Source organism: Cetorhinus maximus, chromosome 3, assembly GCF_964194155.1.
Source record: "Cetorhinus maximus chromosome 3, sCetMax3.hap1.1, whole genome shotgun sequence".
Taxonomy (NCBI): domain Eukaryota; kingdom Metazoa; phylum Chordata; class Chondrichthyes; order Lamniformes; family Cetorhinidae; genus Cetorhinus; species Cetorhinus maximus.
In genome coordinates this window covers 40,342,020-40,355,363 of record NC_135881.1, presented here as the reverse complement: position 1 = coordinate 40,355,363, position 13,344 = coordinate 40,342,020, and the positions used below count along the sequence as shown (strand labels likewise).

Sequence of the window (13,344 nt, the reverse complement as noted above, 5' to 3'; positions counted from 1 at the left end):
TATAGTTCCAAGTCAGGACAGTTGAGTGGCTTGGAGGGGAAATTCCAGGTGGTGTGTTCCCATGTGTCTGCTTCCATAGAAACATAGAAAATAGGAGCAGTGGTAGGTCATTCGGCCCTTGGAGCCTGCTCGGTCATTCAGTATGATCACAGCTGATCCTCTATCTCAACGCCATACACCTGCTCTCTCCTCATACCCTTTGATGCCTTTAGAGTCCAGAAATCTATTTCCTTCTTAAATATATTCAGTGACTTGGCCTCCACAGCCTTGTGTTAGAAAATTCCATAGGTTCACAAAGTTTCTCCCCATCTCAGACCTAAATGGCATACCCCATATCCTGAGACTGTGACCCCTTGTTCTAGAATCCCCCAACTAGAGAAGATATCCTCCCTGCATTCAGTCTGTCCATCCCTGTCAGAATTTTATATGTTTCAATGAGATTGCCTCTCATTCTTCTAAACTCCAGTGACTCTTAAATGCCCTCTGAAATGGCCTAGTCAGCTACTCAGTTGTATCAAACTGCTACCAAGTCTCAAAAAAGAAATGAAACCTGGCGGCCACCAGGTATCGACCTAGGCACCGGAAATGACAATGGCAAACTCAGCCCTGTTAACCCTGCAAAGTCCTCCTTACTAACATATGGGGGCTAGTGCCAAAATTGGGAGAGCTGTTTCACAGACTGGTCAAGCAACAGCCTGACAGTCATCCTCATGGAATGATATCTTACAGATAATGTCCCAGACACCATCAATACAATCCCTAGGTATGTCCTGTCCCAGCAGTAGGACAGACCCAGCAGAGGTGGTGGCGCAGTGGTACACAGTCGGGAGGGAGTTGCCCCAGGAGTCCTCAACATAGACTCCGGACGCCATGAGGTCTCATGAGATCAGGTCAAACATGGGCAAGGAAGCCTCCTGCTGATTACCATGTACTGCCCTCCCTCAGCTGATGAATCAGTGCTGAGAAGCACTGAGGATGGCAGGGGCGCAGAATGTACTCTGGGTGGGAGACTTCAATGTCCATCACCAGGAGTGGCTCGGTTGCACCACTACTGACCGAGCTGGCCAAGTCCTAAGGGACATAACTACTAAACTGGGTCTGCGGCAGGTGAGGGAACCAACAAAAGGGAAAAACATACTTGACCTTATCCTCACCAACGTGCCGGCCGCAGATGCATCTGTCTATGACAAAATCAGTAGGAGTGACCACCGCACAATTGTTGCGGAGACGAAATCCCACCTTCACATTGAGGATACCCCCCATCGTGTTGTGTGGCACTACCAACGTGCTAAATGGGATAGATTTTGAACAGATCCAACAACTCAAGACTGGGCATCCGTGAGGTGCTGTGGGCCATCAGCAGCAGCGGAACTGTACTCGAACACAATCTGTAATTCACAGTCTTCATGGCCCGGCATATCCCCCAGGCTACCATTACCATCATGCCAGGGGACCAATCCTGGTTTAATGAAGAGTGCAGGAGGGCATGCCAGGAGCAGCACCAGGCATACCTAAAAATGCGGTGTCAACCTAATGAAGCTATAACACGGGACTACTTGTGTGCCAAACAGCATAAGCAGCAAGTGATAGACAGAGCTAAACGATCCCGCAACCAACGGATCAGATCTAAGCTCTGCAGTCCTGTCACAGCCTGTCGTGAATGGTGGTGGACGATTAAACAACTCACTGGAGGAGAAGGCTCCAAATATCCCCATCCTCAATGATGGGAGAGTCCAGCACATCAGTGCAAAAGATAAGGCTGAAGCATTTGCTACAATCTTCAGCCAGAAGTGCTGAGTGGATGATCCATCTCGGCCTCCTCTGGAGGTCCCCAGCATCACAGATGTCAGTCTTCAGCCAATTCGATTCACTCAACGTGATATCAAGAAACAGCTGAGGGTACTGGACAGTGCAAAGGCTATGGGCCCTGACAATGTTCCGGCAATAATGAAAACTTGTGCTCCAGAGCTTGCCGCGCCCCTAGCCAAGCTTTTCCAGTACAGCTACAACACTCATCTACTATGTGGAAAATTGCCCAAGTATGTCCTGTACACAAAAAGCAGGACAAATCTAACCTGGCCAATTACCGCCCCATCAGTCTACTCTCTATCATCAGTAAAGTAATAGAGGGGGTCATCAACAGTGCTATCAAGTGGCACTTGCTTAGCAATGACCTGCTCACTGGCACCCAATTTGGGTTCCGCCTGGGCCACTCAGCCCGACCTCATTACAGCCTTGGTTCAAACATGGATAAAAGAGCTGAATTCCTGAGGTGAGGTGAGAGTGACTGTCCTTGACATCAAGCCAGCATTTGACCAAATGTGACATCAAGGGGCCCCAGCAAAACTGGAATCAATGGGAATCAGGGGGAAAGCTCTCCACTGGTTGTAGTCATACCTAGCACAAAGGAAAATGCTTGTGGTTGTTGGAGGTCTGTCATCTCAGAGCCAGGCCATCACCACTGGAGTTCTTCAGGGTAGTATCCTTGGCCCAGGCATCTTCAGCTGCTTCATCAATGACCTTCCTTCCGTTGTAAGGTCAGAAGTGGGGATGTTCGTTGATGATTGCACAATGTTCAGCACCATTCGTGACTCCTCAGATACTGAAGCACGTCCGTGTCCAAATGCAGCAAGGGCTGGACAATATCCAGGCTTGGGCTGACAAGTGGCAAGTAACATTCGCACCACACAAGTGCCGGGCAATGACCATCCCCAACAAGACAGAATCTAACTGTCGCCCCATGACGTCCAATGGCATTACCATCACAGAATCCCCCACTAACAACATCCTGGGGGTTACCATTGACCAGAAATTAAACTGGACTAACCATAAAAATACTGTGGCTACAAGAGCAGGTCAGAGGCTAGGAATCCTGTGACGAGCAACTCACGTCCTGACTCCCCAAAGCCTGTCTACCATCTTCAAGGCACAAGTCAGGAGTGTGATACAATACCCTCCACTTGCCTGAATGAGAGCAGCTCCCACAACACCAAAGAAGTTTGGCACCATCCAGGACAAAGCAACCCACTTGATTGGCACCCCATCCACAAACATTCACTTTGTCCACCACTGACACACAGCAGCAGCAATGTGTGCCATCTAAAAGATCCACTGCAGGAATTCACCAAGGCTACTTAGATAGCACCTTCCAAACCCACGACCACTACCATCTAGAAGGACAAGGGCAGCAGATGGATGGGAACACCGCCACCTAGAAGTTCCCCTCCAAGCCACTCACCATCCTGACTTTGAAGTATATCGCCATTTCTTCACTGTCGTTGAGTCAAAATCCTGGAACTCCCTTCCTAACAGCACTGTGGGAGTACCTACACCACATGGGCTGTAGTGGTTCAAGGCAGCAGCTGACCCCCACATTGTCAAGGGCAACTAGAGATGGACAATAAATGCTGGCCCAGCCAGCGGAGCCTACAGCCCATGAATGATAAAAAAAGCTGGGGCCTAAGCACTGATCCCTGCAGTACCCCACTCTGAGAAAGACCCATTTATTTCTACTCTGTTTCCTGTCTGTTAACAAATTCTCAATCCATGCCAATGTATTACCCCCAATCCAATGTGCTTTAATTTTACACACTAACCTCTTGTGGGACTTTATCAAAATAGTTTTCTGAAAGTCCAAATATACCACATCCACTGGTTCTCCCTTATCTATTCTGCTAATTACTTCCTCAAAGAACTCCAGTGGGTTTGTCAAACATGATTTCCCTTTCATAAATCCATGTTGACTTTTTCTAATCCTGTTGATATTTTCCAAGTGTCCTGTTATCACATGCTTTATAATAGACTCTAGCATCTTCCCTACTACTGAGGTTAGGCTAGCCCATCTGTAATTCTTTGTTTTCTCCCTCCCTCCTTTTTTAAATAGTGGGGTTACATTTGCCACTCTCCACTCTGCCAGGACTGTTCCAGAATCTACAGAATTTTGAAAGATGACAACCAACGATGGCCACCTCCTTTAGTACCCTGAAATGCAGATTATCGGGCCCTGGGGATTTATTGGCTCTCCTTTGTCCTTCTAGATGGTAGCGGTTGTGGTTTTGGAAGGTGCTGCCTAAAGAGCCTTGGTGAGTTCCTGCAAAGCATCTTGTAGATCAGGGGTCGGCTACCTATGGCACACAAGGTGATTTTCAGCGAGATGATCATCCAGTCTGACCAGCTGGAGCCACCTTCAAATAAAAAAAATCGGAACTGGAGAGTTCCAATCTTTTAAAAGCCGGTCTGTCAATGTCAATTTCACTGAGTTGCTGTGCTGCTGTTTCCGACCTTTGGGCAGCTTTGTGGTTCCGAAGCCTTCCAGAAAATTGAAACTACCCAAAGGTCAGCAGCAATGCGGCAAGCGTCAGGAGAGAGCTCTTGGTTGAAAATGTTGGGTGAAATTCCTGCAATTGTAAAACCAATTGGATGCTGTGTGTTTGGCGGGGGGCGATTGGGGGCACACAAAACCTTAAATTAGAGTGAATAAATGAAGACTTGCACCACCAGTTCTGAAAGGTTGCTGATCCCTGTTGAAATGGTACACACTGCTGCCATTGTGCGTCACTGGTGGAGGGAGTGAATGTTTGTGGAAGGGATGCCAATCAGGTAGGCTACATTGTTCTGGATGGTGTCAAGCTTCTTATGTTGTTGGAGCTGCACTCAACCAGGCAAGTGGGGAGTATTCCATCACACTCCTGACTTGTGTCTTGTAGATGGTGGACAGGCTTTGGGGAGTCAGGTGAGTTAGTTGCCGCAGGATTCCTAGCATCTGACCTGCTCTTGTAGCCACAGCATTTATATGGCTTGTCCAGCTGTTTCTGGTTAATGGTAACCTCCAGGATATTGATAGTGGGGGATTCAGTGATGGTAATGCCATTGAATGTCAAGGGGCGATGGTTAGATTCTCTCTTGTTCAGATAGTCATTGCCAGGCATGAATGTTATTTGCAACTTGTCAGCCCAAGCCTGGATGTTGTCCAGGTCTTGTTGCGTTTGGACATGGACTGTTTCAGTATCTGAGTCGTCACAAATGGTGCTGAACATTGTACAATAATCAGTGAACATCCCCACTTCTCACTTTATCATGGAATGAAGATTATTAATGAAGCAGCTGAAGATGGATGGGCCTAGGACGCTACCCTGAGGAACTCCTGCAGTGATGTCCTGGAACTGAGATGATTGACATTCTCCTTCTACCATTGTTATGTTCTTATGAATATAACTTTGCCAAATGTAGTGCCCTTTAAATAAGCCATTCAACATAGGCTCAATTTATATTTTCCCGTGGCTTGGAAGAATAGAAAACACCCTGAGAGACTACTTCAATCCTAATATCCTAAACAACATTTCTTTATCAACCAATCATCAAAAGGCATAACTTGTCACTCATCTGATTTATTAGCAGAATCAGGTTTGTAAATTGCTTATGGAGTAATGACCGTACTGGAAGACAAGTAATTTATTGGTTCTGATATGTTTCAGAACGTCCTGAAAAATGTATTACCCCACTGTATAAACACAGGATTTCTTCCACAATGTCTATTACTTCCCCATCCCCACCCCATACTATACAGGATGTTACTTAAGCATTAAATCCTCCTGCCAAGTACAATCCTGCAGTCAACTGGCATTACTGAATGGGTTTTTAGACTGTCTTTTTGCATCTTAGATTCCAGAAGATTTAAAATTATGTAATGATGCACACAAAATATTGTTGCGTAATAATTCTGAAATGTTGGCGTATTTGGAAGCACTTACCTTGTACACACCCTTGAACTCTTCTGTGACAGCAAAGATAGGCTGAATATTGTTGTCACTAAGTTTCTGCACCAAATGAGCAATGGATGGATAATCCTGTTGACAAAATTTCAGAATTACAGGTAATTTGATTTTACAGGGCATTCAATGTTTCACACAAATTATTCTAAAGACAGGCTGATAACTATGTAAAAGCTAATGGCAAACTTACAAAATGATCACTCATGGTGTAGAGACCCTGTGTATCGAGATGGCAATTCCCATCATTTGGCAGAACAATGCCACCTAATTTACCATCTCCAGCAAAGTGAAATCCTGCATCTGTTGAGAACACGAGCAAGCGAGTGACATTTCGCCAGCCAATTTTTTCCTGTGAGAGACAAAATTATTAAGGGGTGTCTCAAATCACTTCCTTCTGTGCTGTAAACTTACATAGTGCGCTTCAGAATAGATTTACTTTGGAAAAACAAATGTGGATGGAAACAAATGGCCCAGAAGAATGCAACAAGAGCATGCTGGAATGTAAAGGAGAGCATGGTGAGGAAATATTGGAAAAGCTTAAGTTTTCTAGTATAGAAAAGGGAGACTCAAGAGGCGTTCTATTAAATTCTACAAAATATTATATGATGTATAAATTCAAGCTACCATTGTAAAACAGCACTAGAAGAAATGAGTGAAAATAAATTCAGAGCAGTTGAATACAAACTGTGGAATAATGAAGCAAGTTAAGGGACACAAAATACTAATAGGATACAACTATTATCACTTACCCCACAGACAGCCACCTGCATTATGGCATCAAAACCACCTTCTGGAGAGTCCAGGTTTCCAGAAATAGTTTGGTTGCTTACAAGTTCATTGAATTTTGATCCATCATTAGTCAATGATAGGACATTTTTGTAGCTGAATGGGCTTGTACATACTTCCCCATTTGTGCAAGGATTTTTCCTTTTGGCTGGGGTTGTGCTGATGTAAGGCATCACAGTCTTATCCACGAAAGAGCCAAATCCTAAATAACAACAGGATTTTCATAAGATGAAGTGCTGTCTGTTAAATGTAAGGCACCAGAAAAGGAAGATAAAATAAAAGATCATTTTTACCAATTCGAAAATCAGAAGTTATCTTCTGCATTTCAGTTTGCAATTCTGTTCCCAACTTCTTCACATTTTCCAAATCATCCTTCATAGAAAAAGAGAGGTCCATAAGATAATAGAGATCAATGGGATAGTCTTCTGCTCTCTTAAAATACAGCGGGAAGGTTTGTGGCTCTCCTGAAAAAAAAAATCCAAAAAAATTAAGTGGTAGAAATGGACACATGAAATGCAAATCCACAAGCTTGACATGGTTTAGGAAGATTTCTCTGAGGGGTACTGATAGTACTAAGTTTTGTACCACGTGAATTGTGAATGATTGAATGTTACAATTACGGCCCTTTTCGTTCTATGAAAATGGTGCACAGGAAGAAAGAGTTCACACAGGTTAACGACATATCTAAGATATTTGCATCCTTGCACTGACGCTTTAAATAATTTTAATCATTACAATGCCATACATACAATATATGTTATTACATTATATCTTCATTCTTGGATCAGAGAGATGGCACCAAGACAAAGTGACAATCCACAAAAAGTGACAAAAGTTTAAACTCAACAGTACCTATTAGTAAAACGGGGATTAGAGCAATAACATGGGTGGAATTATGGCAAAGGGTTAGCTTGTGAACCGTGATGAGAAACCCTCAATGCATTACATACAAAGTGGCTACTCACAAGCATAATGAACTCCAACCCTGGTGGCTTTAGCCTTGATATGAAACAAAGAAATATTTTACTACCCAGTTCCTCAAATAGCTTAGTTAAGGTCACCACACAATTTTGTTTCCTGTGGCCAACTCTTAGGCCTAAACTAAAAGCTAAAGTTCTATGCACAACACAGTGATGCTTTGAAGCAGCATTGGGGGAGTGTCATCTTTTGAATCAGATATTAAATCAAGGCCTCACTATTCAAAGAGAGTCAGGCAACTTTTCATCAAACTGACCCTTTATCTCCTTTGTTGTTTATGGGGTCTTGCAGTACACAAATTGACTGCTGCATTGATTATAGAATAACTTCAAAATTAATTAACTGGCTTTAAGTGTTTTGGGACATTGGAGTATATAACATGTAACATCTGATAAACACAAGTTGTTTTTTTCTTTCAAAGGAAGGTGGCAGATAAATTTTCGTACTGATTTCATACAGGAAGCATTAAAAATGACAAAAAATAATGAATGTGATCTAATAACTTCACTACCCCATTCAAAATAAATGGATCTCATGTGCCAAAACATGGACTAGCAAAGAAAGAAATTCTGAAGTTTAATTTAAGACTCCTGAAGCCTGTGGATCAAACACATCTGACATCTGTATATTCAAATAAACAGATTAGCAGACTAATAACAGCTTGGCCTTGCATGGCCCCTAACCATATTTTCTATCAACAATGGACAGCAAGACAATCTATTTATTATATGGGCCATTATCAGGCTGGGTGATAAACTTAACCCAAGAATTTGAAGAAACAAAATGGCCAGATATTCATATTCCAATCAGGGGATTAGTCATAAACAAAGTAGTGGTGAACTGTAGTTTTTCACCCTGGCCCTGGACCCCTGCTTTTCTTGATATATAATGACCTAGGCTAGGGCATACAGGGTACAATTTCAAAATTTGCAGATGACACAAAACTTGGGAAGTATTGTGAACTGTGAGGAGGATCATGTTCAACTTCAAAAGGACACAGACAGGGCTGGTGGAATGGGCGGACAACTTAACGCAAAGAGGTGTGAAGTGATTAATTTTGGTAGGAAGAACAAGGTAAGGCTGTGCAAGATAAAGGGTGCAGAAGGATCTGGAGTGTGCACACAATTCATTGAAGGTGGCAGGGTAAGTTGAGAAAGTGGTTCATAAAGCATATGGGATCCTGGGTTTATAAATAGGGATATGGAGTACAAAAGCAAGGAAGTTATGATAAACTGTATAAAACATTGGTTCGGCCTCAACTGGAGTACTGTGTCCAGTTCTGGCCTCCAGGCTTTAGGAATAATGTGAAAGCATTAGAGGGGGTTCAAAAAAGATTCAGAAAGGTTCCAGAGATGAGGAACTTTAGTTACACGGAGGAGCTGGAGCTGTTCTTCTCGGAGAAATGATTAAGAGATCATCTGACAGAGGCGTTATAAATTATGAGGGGCCTGGACAGAAAAGGTAGGGACAAACTGCTCCTGTTGGTGAAAGGATCAAGAACCAGAGGACACTGATTTAAAATTAGTGGTAACTGAAGCAATAGTGACATGAGTAAAGCTTTTTTTAAAAAAAAAATGCAGTGTGGTTAGAATCTGGAATGCACTGCCTGAGAGCGCATTCCAGATCCTAGCCATGCCTCCATGTCCATGCCTCCTCGCGTGGAGGTTTGCTAATACTGTTGGAGCGGATTTAAACTAAATTGGCAGGGGAATGGGATCCTGAAAAGTAGTTCAGAGGGGAGAGAAGCTGAAATAGCATTAGAAGTTAAAATGCTAATGAGTGAGTCTGGAAGGCAGAGGAAACATAGGCTAGATAAGAAAGAAGTGAGTTTAGCAAGGCTAAATGGAATATATTTTAATGCAAGGAGCCTGAAGAATAAGACAGGTGAGCTGAGGGCACAGATAGGCACGTGGAAGTATGATATCATAGCTATGATCGAGATCTGACTAAAAGGGCGGAGTTAGTAGCAGCTCAACATTCCTGGTTATAGGGCATTCAGGGGGATAGAAGAGGAGGGCGGGGGGGTTGCAGTATTGATCAAGGAATCAATTATAGCAGTGAGGAGGAATGATATCTTTGAAGGATCATCAAATGAGGCCATATGGGTAGAAGTAAAAAACACAAAAGGGGCAAACACGCAGTTGAATGTGTACTATAGGCCCCCAAACAGTCAGGGAGAGATAGAGGATCAAATATGTAATCAAATTTCAGAGAAGTGTAAGAATAATAGGGCAGTAATAACGGGGGATTTTAACTGCCCAAATATTAACTGGGATAATTGTTGTGTGCAAGATAGGGAGGGAGTAAAATTCTTAAGTTGCATCCAGGAGAACTTTTTTAGCCAGTAGGTAGAAAGCCCAAGGGAGGGGGCAGTTCTGGATCTAATATTCGGAAATGAGCCTGGGCAGGTGGTAGGTGTATCAGTAGGGGAGCATTTTGGAGGTCGTGACCATAACTCAGTTAGATTTAGGATAGTTATGGAAAAGCATAAGGTTGGGACGGGAATAAAAGTTCTAAACTGGGGAAAGGCTAATTTGACTAAGATGAGATATGATTGGGCCCAAGTGGACTGGGAGCAGCTACCTGCAGATAAAACTGTGTCAGAGCAGTGAGAGGCATTCAAAGGGGAATATGTACAGGGCAATATGTTCCCATGAAGACAAAGTGGGGGACCAAGTCTGGAGAACCCTGGATGTAAAGGTTAGGATTAAGAAAAAAAGAGAAGCTTATGTCAGATACCGAAGGCTCAATATGGCAGAGTCCTTAGAGGAGTATAAAAAGTGCAGATGGGAGCTTATATAGAAACATAGAAAATAGGAGCAGGAGTAGGCCTTTCGGCCCTTTGAGCCTGCTCCACCCTTCATCATGATCATGGCTGATCATCCAGCTCAATGGCCTGCTCCCGCTTTCTCCCCATATCCACTGATCCCTTTCGCCCCAACAGCTATATCTAACTCCTTCTTGAAAACAATTTTTTGGCCTCGATTACTTTCTTTCTGTGATAGTGAATTCCGCAGGCTCACCACTCTCTGGGTGAAGGAATTTCTCCTCATCTCAGTCCTAAATGGTCTACCCCGTATCCTCAGACTGTACCCCTGGTTCTGGACTCCCCCACCATCGGGAACATCCTTTCTGCATCTACCCTGTCTAGCCCTGTTAGAATTTTATTAGGTTTCTATGAGATCCCCCCTCATTCTTTCTGAACTCCAGCGAATATAATCCTAACCAACTCGATCTCTCCTCATTTGTCAGTCCCGCCATCCCAGGAATCAGTCTGGTAAAGATTCGCTGCATTCCTTCTATAGCAAGAACATCCTTCCTCCGATAAGGAGGCCAAAGCTGCGCACAATATTCCAGGTATGGTCTCGCCAAGACCCTGTATAACTGCAGCAAGGCAACCCTGCTCCTGTACTCGACTCCTCTCGCTATGAAGGCCAACGTACCATTTGCCTTTTTTACTGCCTGCTGCACCTGCACGCTTACCTTCAGCGACTGGTGTACGAGGACACCCAGGTCTCATTGCACATTCCCCTCTCTCAATTTATAGCCATTCAGATAATAATCTGCCTTCCTGTTTTTGCTACCAAAGTGGATAACCTCACATTTATCCACATTATACTGCATCAGCCATGCATTTGCCCACTCACTCAGCTTGTCCAAATCACACTGAAGAATCTCTGCATCCTCCTCATAGCTCACCCTCCCACCCAGCTTTGCGTCATCTGCAAATTTGGAGATATTACATTTAGTTCCCTCATCAAAATCATTAATATATATTGTGAATAGCTGGGGTCCGAGCACCGATCCCTGAAGTACCCCACTAGTTACTGCCTGCCATTCGGAAAAAGGCCCGTTTATTCCTATTCTTTGTTTCCTGTCTGCCAACCAGTTTTCTATCCATCTCAACACACTATCAATACACTACCCCCAATCCCATGCGCTTTAATTTTACACACTAATCTCTTATGTGGAACTTTGTCGAAAGCCTTCTGAAAGTCCAAATAAACCATATCCACAGGCTCCCCTTCATCAACTCTACTAGTTACATCCTCAAAAAATTCCAGTAGATTTGTCAAGCATGATTTCCCTTTTGTAAATCCATGCTGACTCTGTCCGATTCTGCCACTTGGAATAGCTTCCAAGTGCTCAGTTATTAAATCTTTTATAAGGGACTCTAGAATTTTCCCCACTACCGACGTCAGGCTGACTGGTCTATAATTCCCTGTTTTCTCTCTACCTCCCTTTTTAAATAGCGGGGTTACATTAACTATCCTCCAATCTGTAGGAACTGTTCCAGAGTCTATAGAATCTCGGAAGATGACCACCAATGTATCAACTATTTCTAGGGCCACTTCCTTAAGCACTCTGGGATGTAGATTATCAGGCCATGGGGATTTATCGGCCTTCAATCCCATCAATTTCTCCAGCACCATTTTCCTACTAATACTTATTTCTTTCAGTTCCTCTCTCTCACTAAACCCTGTGCTCCCCAACATTTCTGGTATGTTATTTGTGTCCTCCTTTGTGAAGGCAGAACCAAAGTATGTATTTAGTTGGTCAGCCATTTCTTTGGTCCCTATTATAAATTCCCCTGCTTCTTGACTGTAAGGGACCTACATTTGTCCTCACCAATCTTCTTCTCTTCACATATCCATAGAAACTTTTACAGTCAGTTTTTATGTTCCCCACAAGCTTACTCTCGTACTCTATTTTCCCCTTCTTAATCAATCCCTTGGTCCTCCTTTGCTGAATTCTAAACTATTCCCAATCCTCAGGTCTGTTGTTTTTTTGTTAGCCAATTTGTAAGCCTCTTCCTTGGATCTAATACTATCTTTAATTTCCCTTGTAAGCCATGGTTTGGCCACCTTCCCTGTTTTACTTTTGCGCCACACAGGAATAAACAATTGTTGCAGTTCACCCATGTGCTCTTTGAATGTTTGCCATTGCCTATCCACCGTCATCCCTTTAAGTAACGTTTGCCAATCCATCATAGCCAACTTATGCCTCACACCAGCGTAGTTTCCTTTATTAAGATTTAGGACTCTAGTCTCAGAATCAACTAGGTCACTGTCCATCTTGATGAAGAATTATATCATATTATGGTTGCTCATCCCTAAGGGGCCTCGCGGAACTAGGATGCCAATCATTCCTTTCTCGTTACACAATTCCCAGTCTAGGATGGCCTGTTCTCTAGTTGGTTCCTTTACGTATTGGTCCAGAAAACCATCCCATATACACTCCAGGAATTCCTCCTCTACGATATTGTTACTAATTTGATTTGCCCAATCTATATGCAGATTAAAGTCACCGATAATTACAGATGTTCCTTTATTGCATGCATCTCTAAGTTCCTGTTTAATGCCATTCCCAACATCACTACTACAGTTTGGGGGTCGATATACAACCCACTAATGTTTTTTGCCGCTTAGTGTTTCTCAGCTCTACCCATACAGATTCCACATCGTTGGAGCCAAAACCTTTAATCACTATTGCGTTAATTTCCTATTTAACCAGCAATGCAACTCCACCGTCTTTTCCTTTTTGTCTGTCCTTCCTAAATACTGAATGCCCCTGGATGTTCAGTTCCCATCCCTGGTTACCCTGCAGCCATGTCTCCGTAATCCCGACTGTATCATACCTGTTTACATCTATTTGCGCAGCTAATACATCCACTTTATTGCGAACGCTCCTCGCGTTAAAGCACAAAGCCTTAAGGCTTGTTTTTTTAACACTGCGTGTCCTGTTAGTACTATTTTTCACTGAGGCCCTGTTTGATTCTTGCCCTTGATTTCTCTGCCTATCACTTTTC

General features: G+C 43.4%; 1 protein-coding gene across 2 annotated transcripts in view; it reads right to left on the bottom strand.

Annotated features, from left to right (window-relative positions):
• Window positions 1-13,344, bottom strand: part of LOC144677585 (integrin beta-1-like) — a 116,767-nt gene that overhangs the window by 32,208 nt on the left and 71,215 nt on the right. For both annotated transcript variants that reach the window (XM_078537640.1, XM_078537634.1), the window contains exons 5-8: window positions 6,851-7,021; window positions 6,521-6,759; window positions 5,962-6,120; window positions 5,751-5,846 (exon numbers count right to left, since the gene is read on the bottom strand). In XM_078537640.1, coding sequence (XP_078393766.1) covers window positions 5,751-5,846; window positions 5,962-6,120; window positions 6,521-6,759; window positions 6,851-7,021 — 665 coding nt within the window. The remainder of the gene's footprint in view (window positions 1-5,750; window positions 5,847-5,961; window positions 6,121-6,520; window positions 6,760-6,850; window positions 7,022-13,344) is intronic.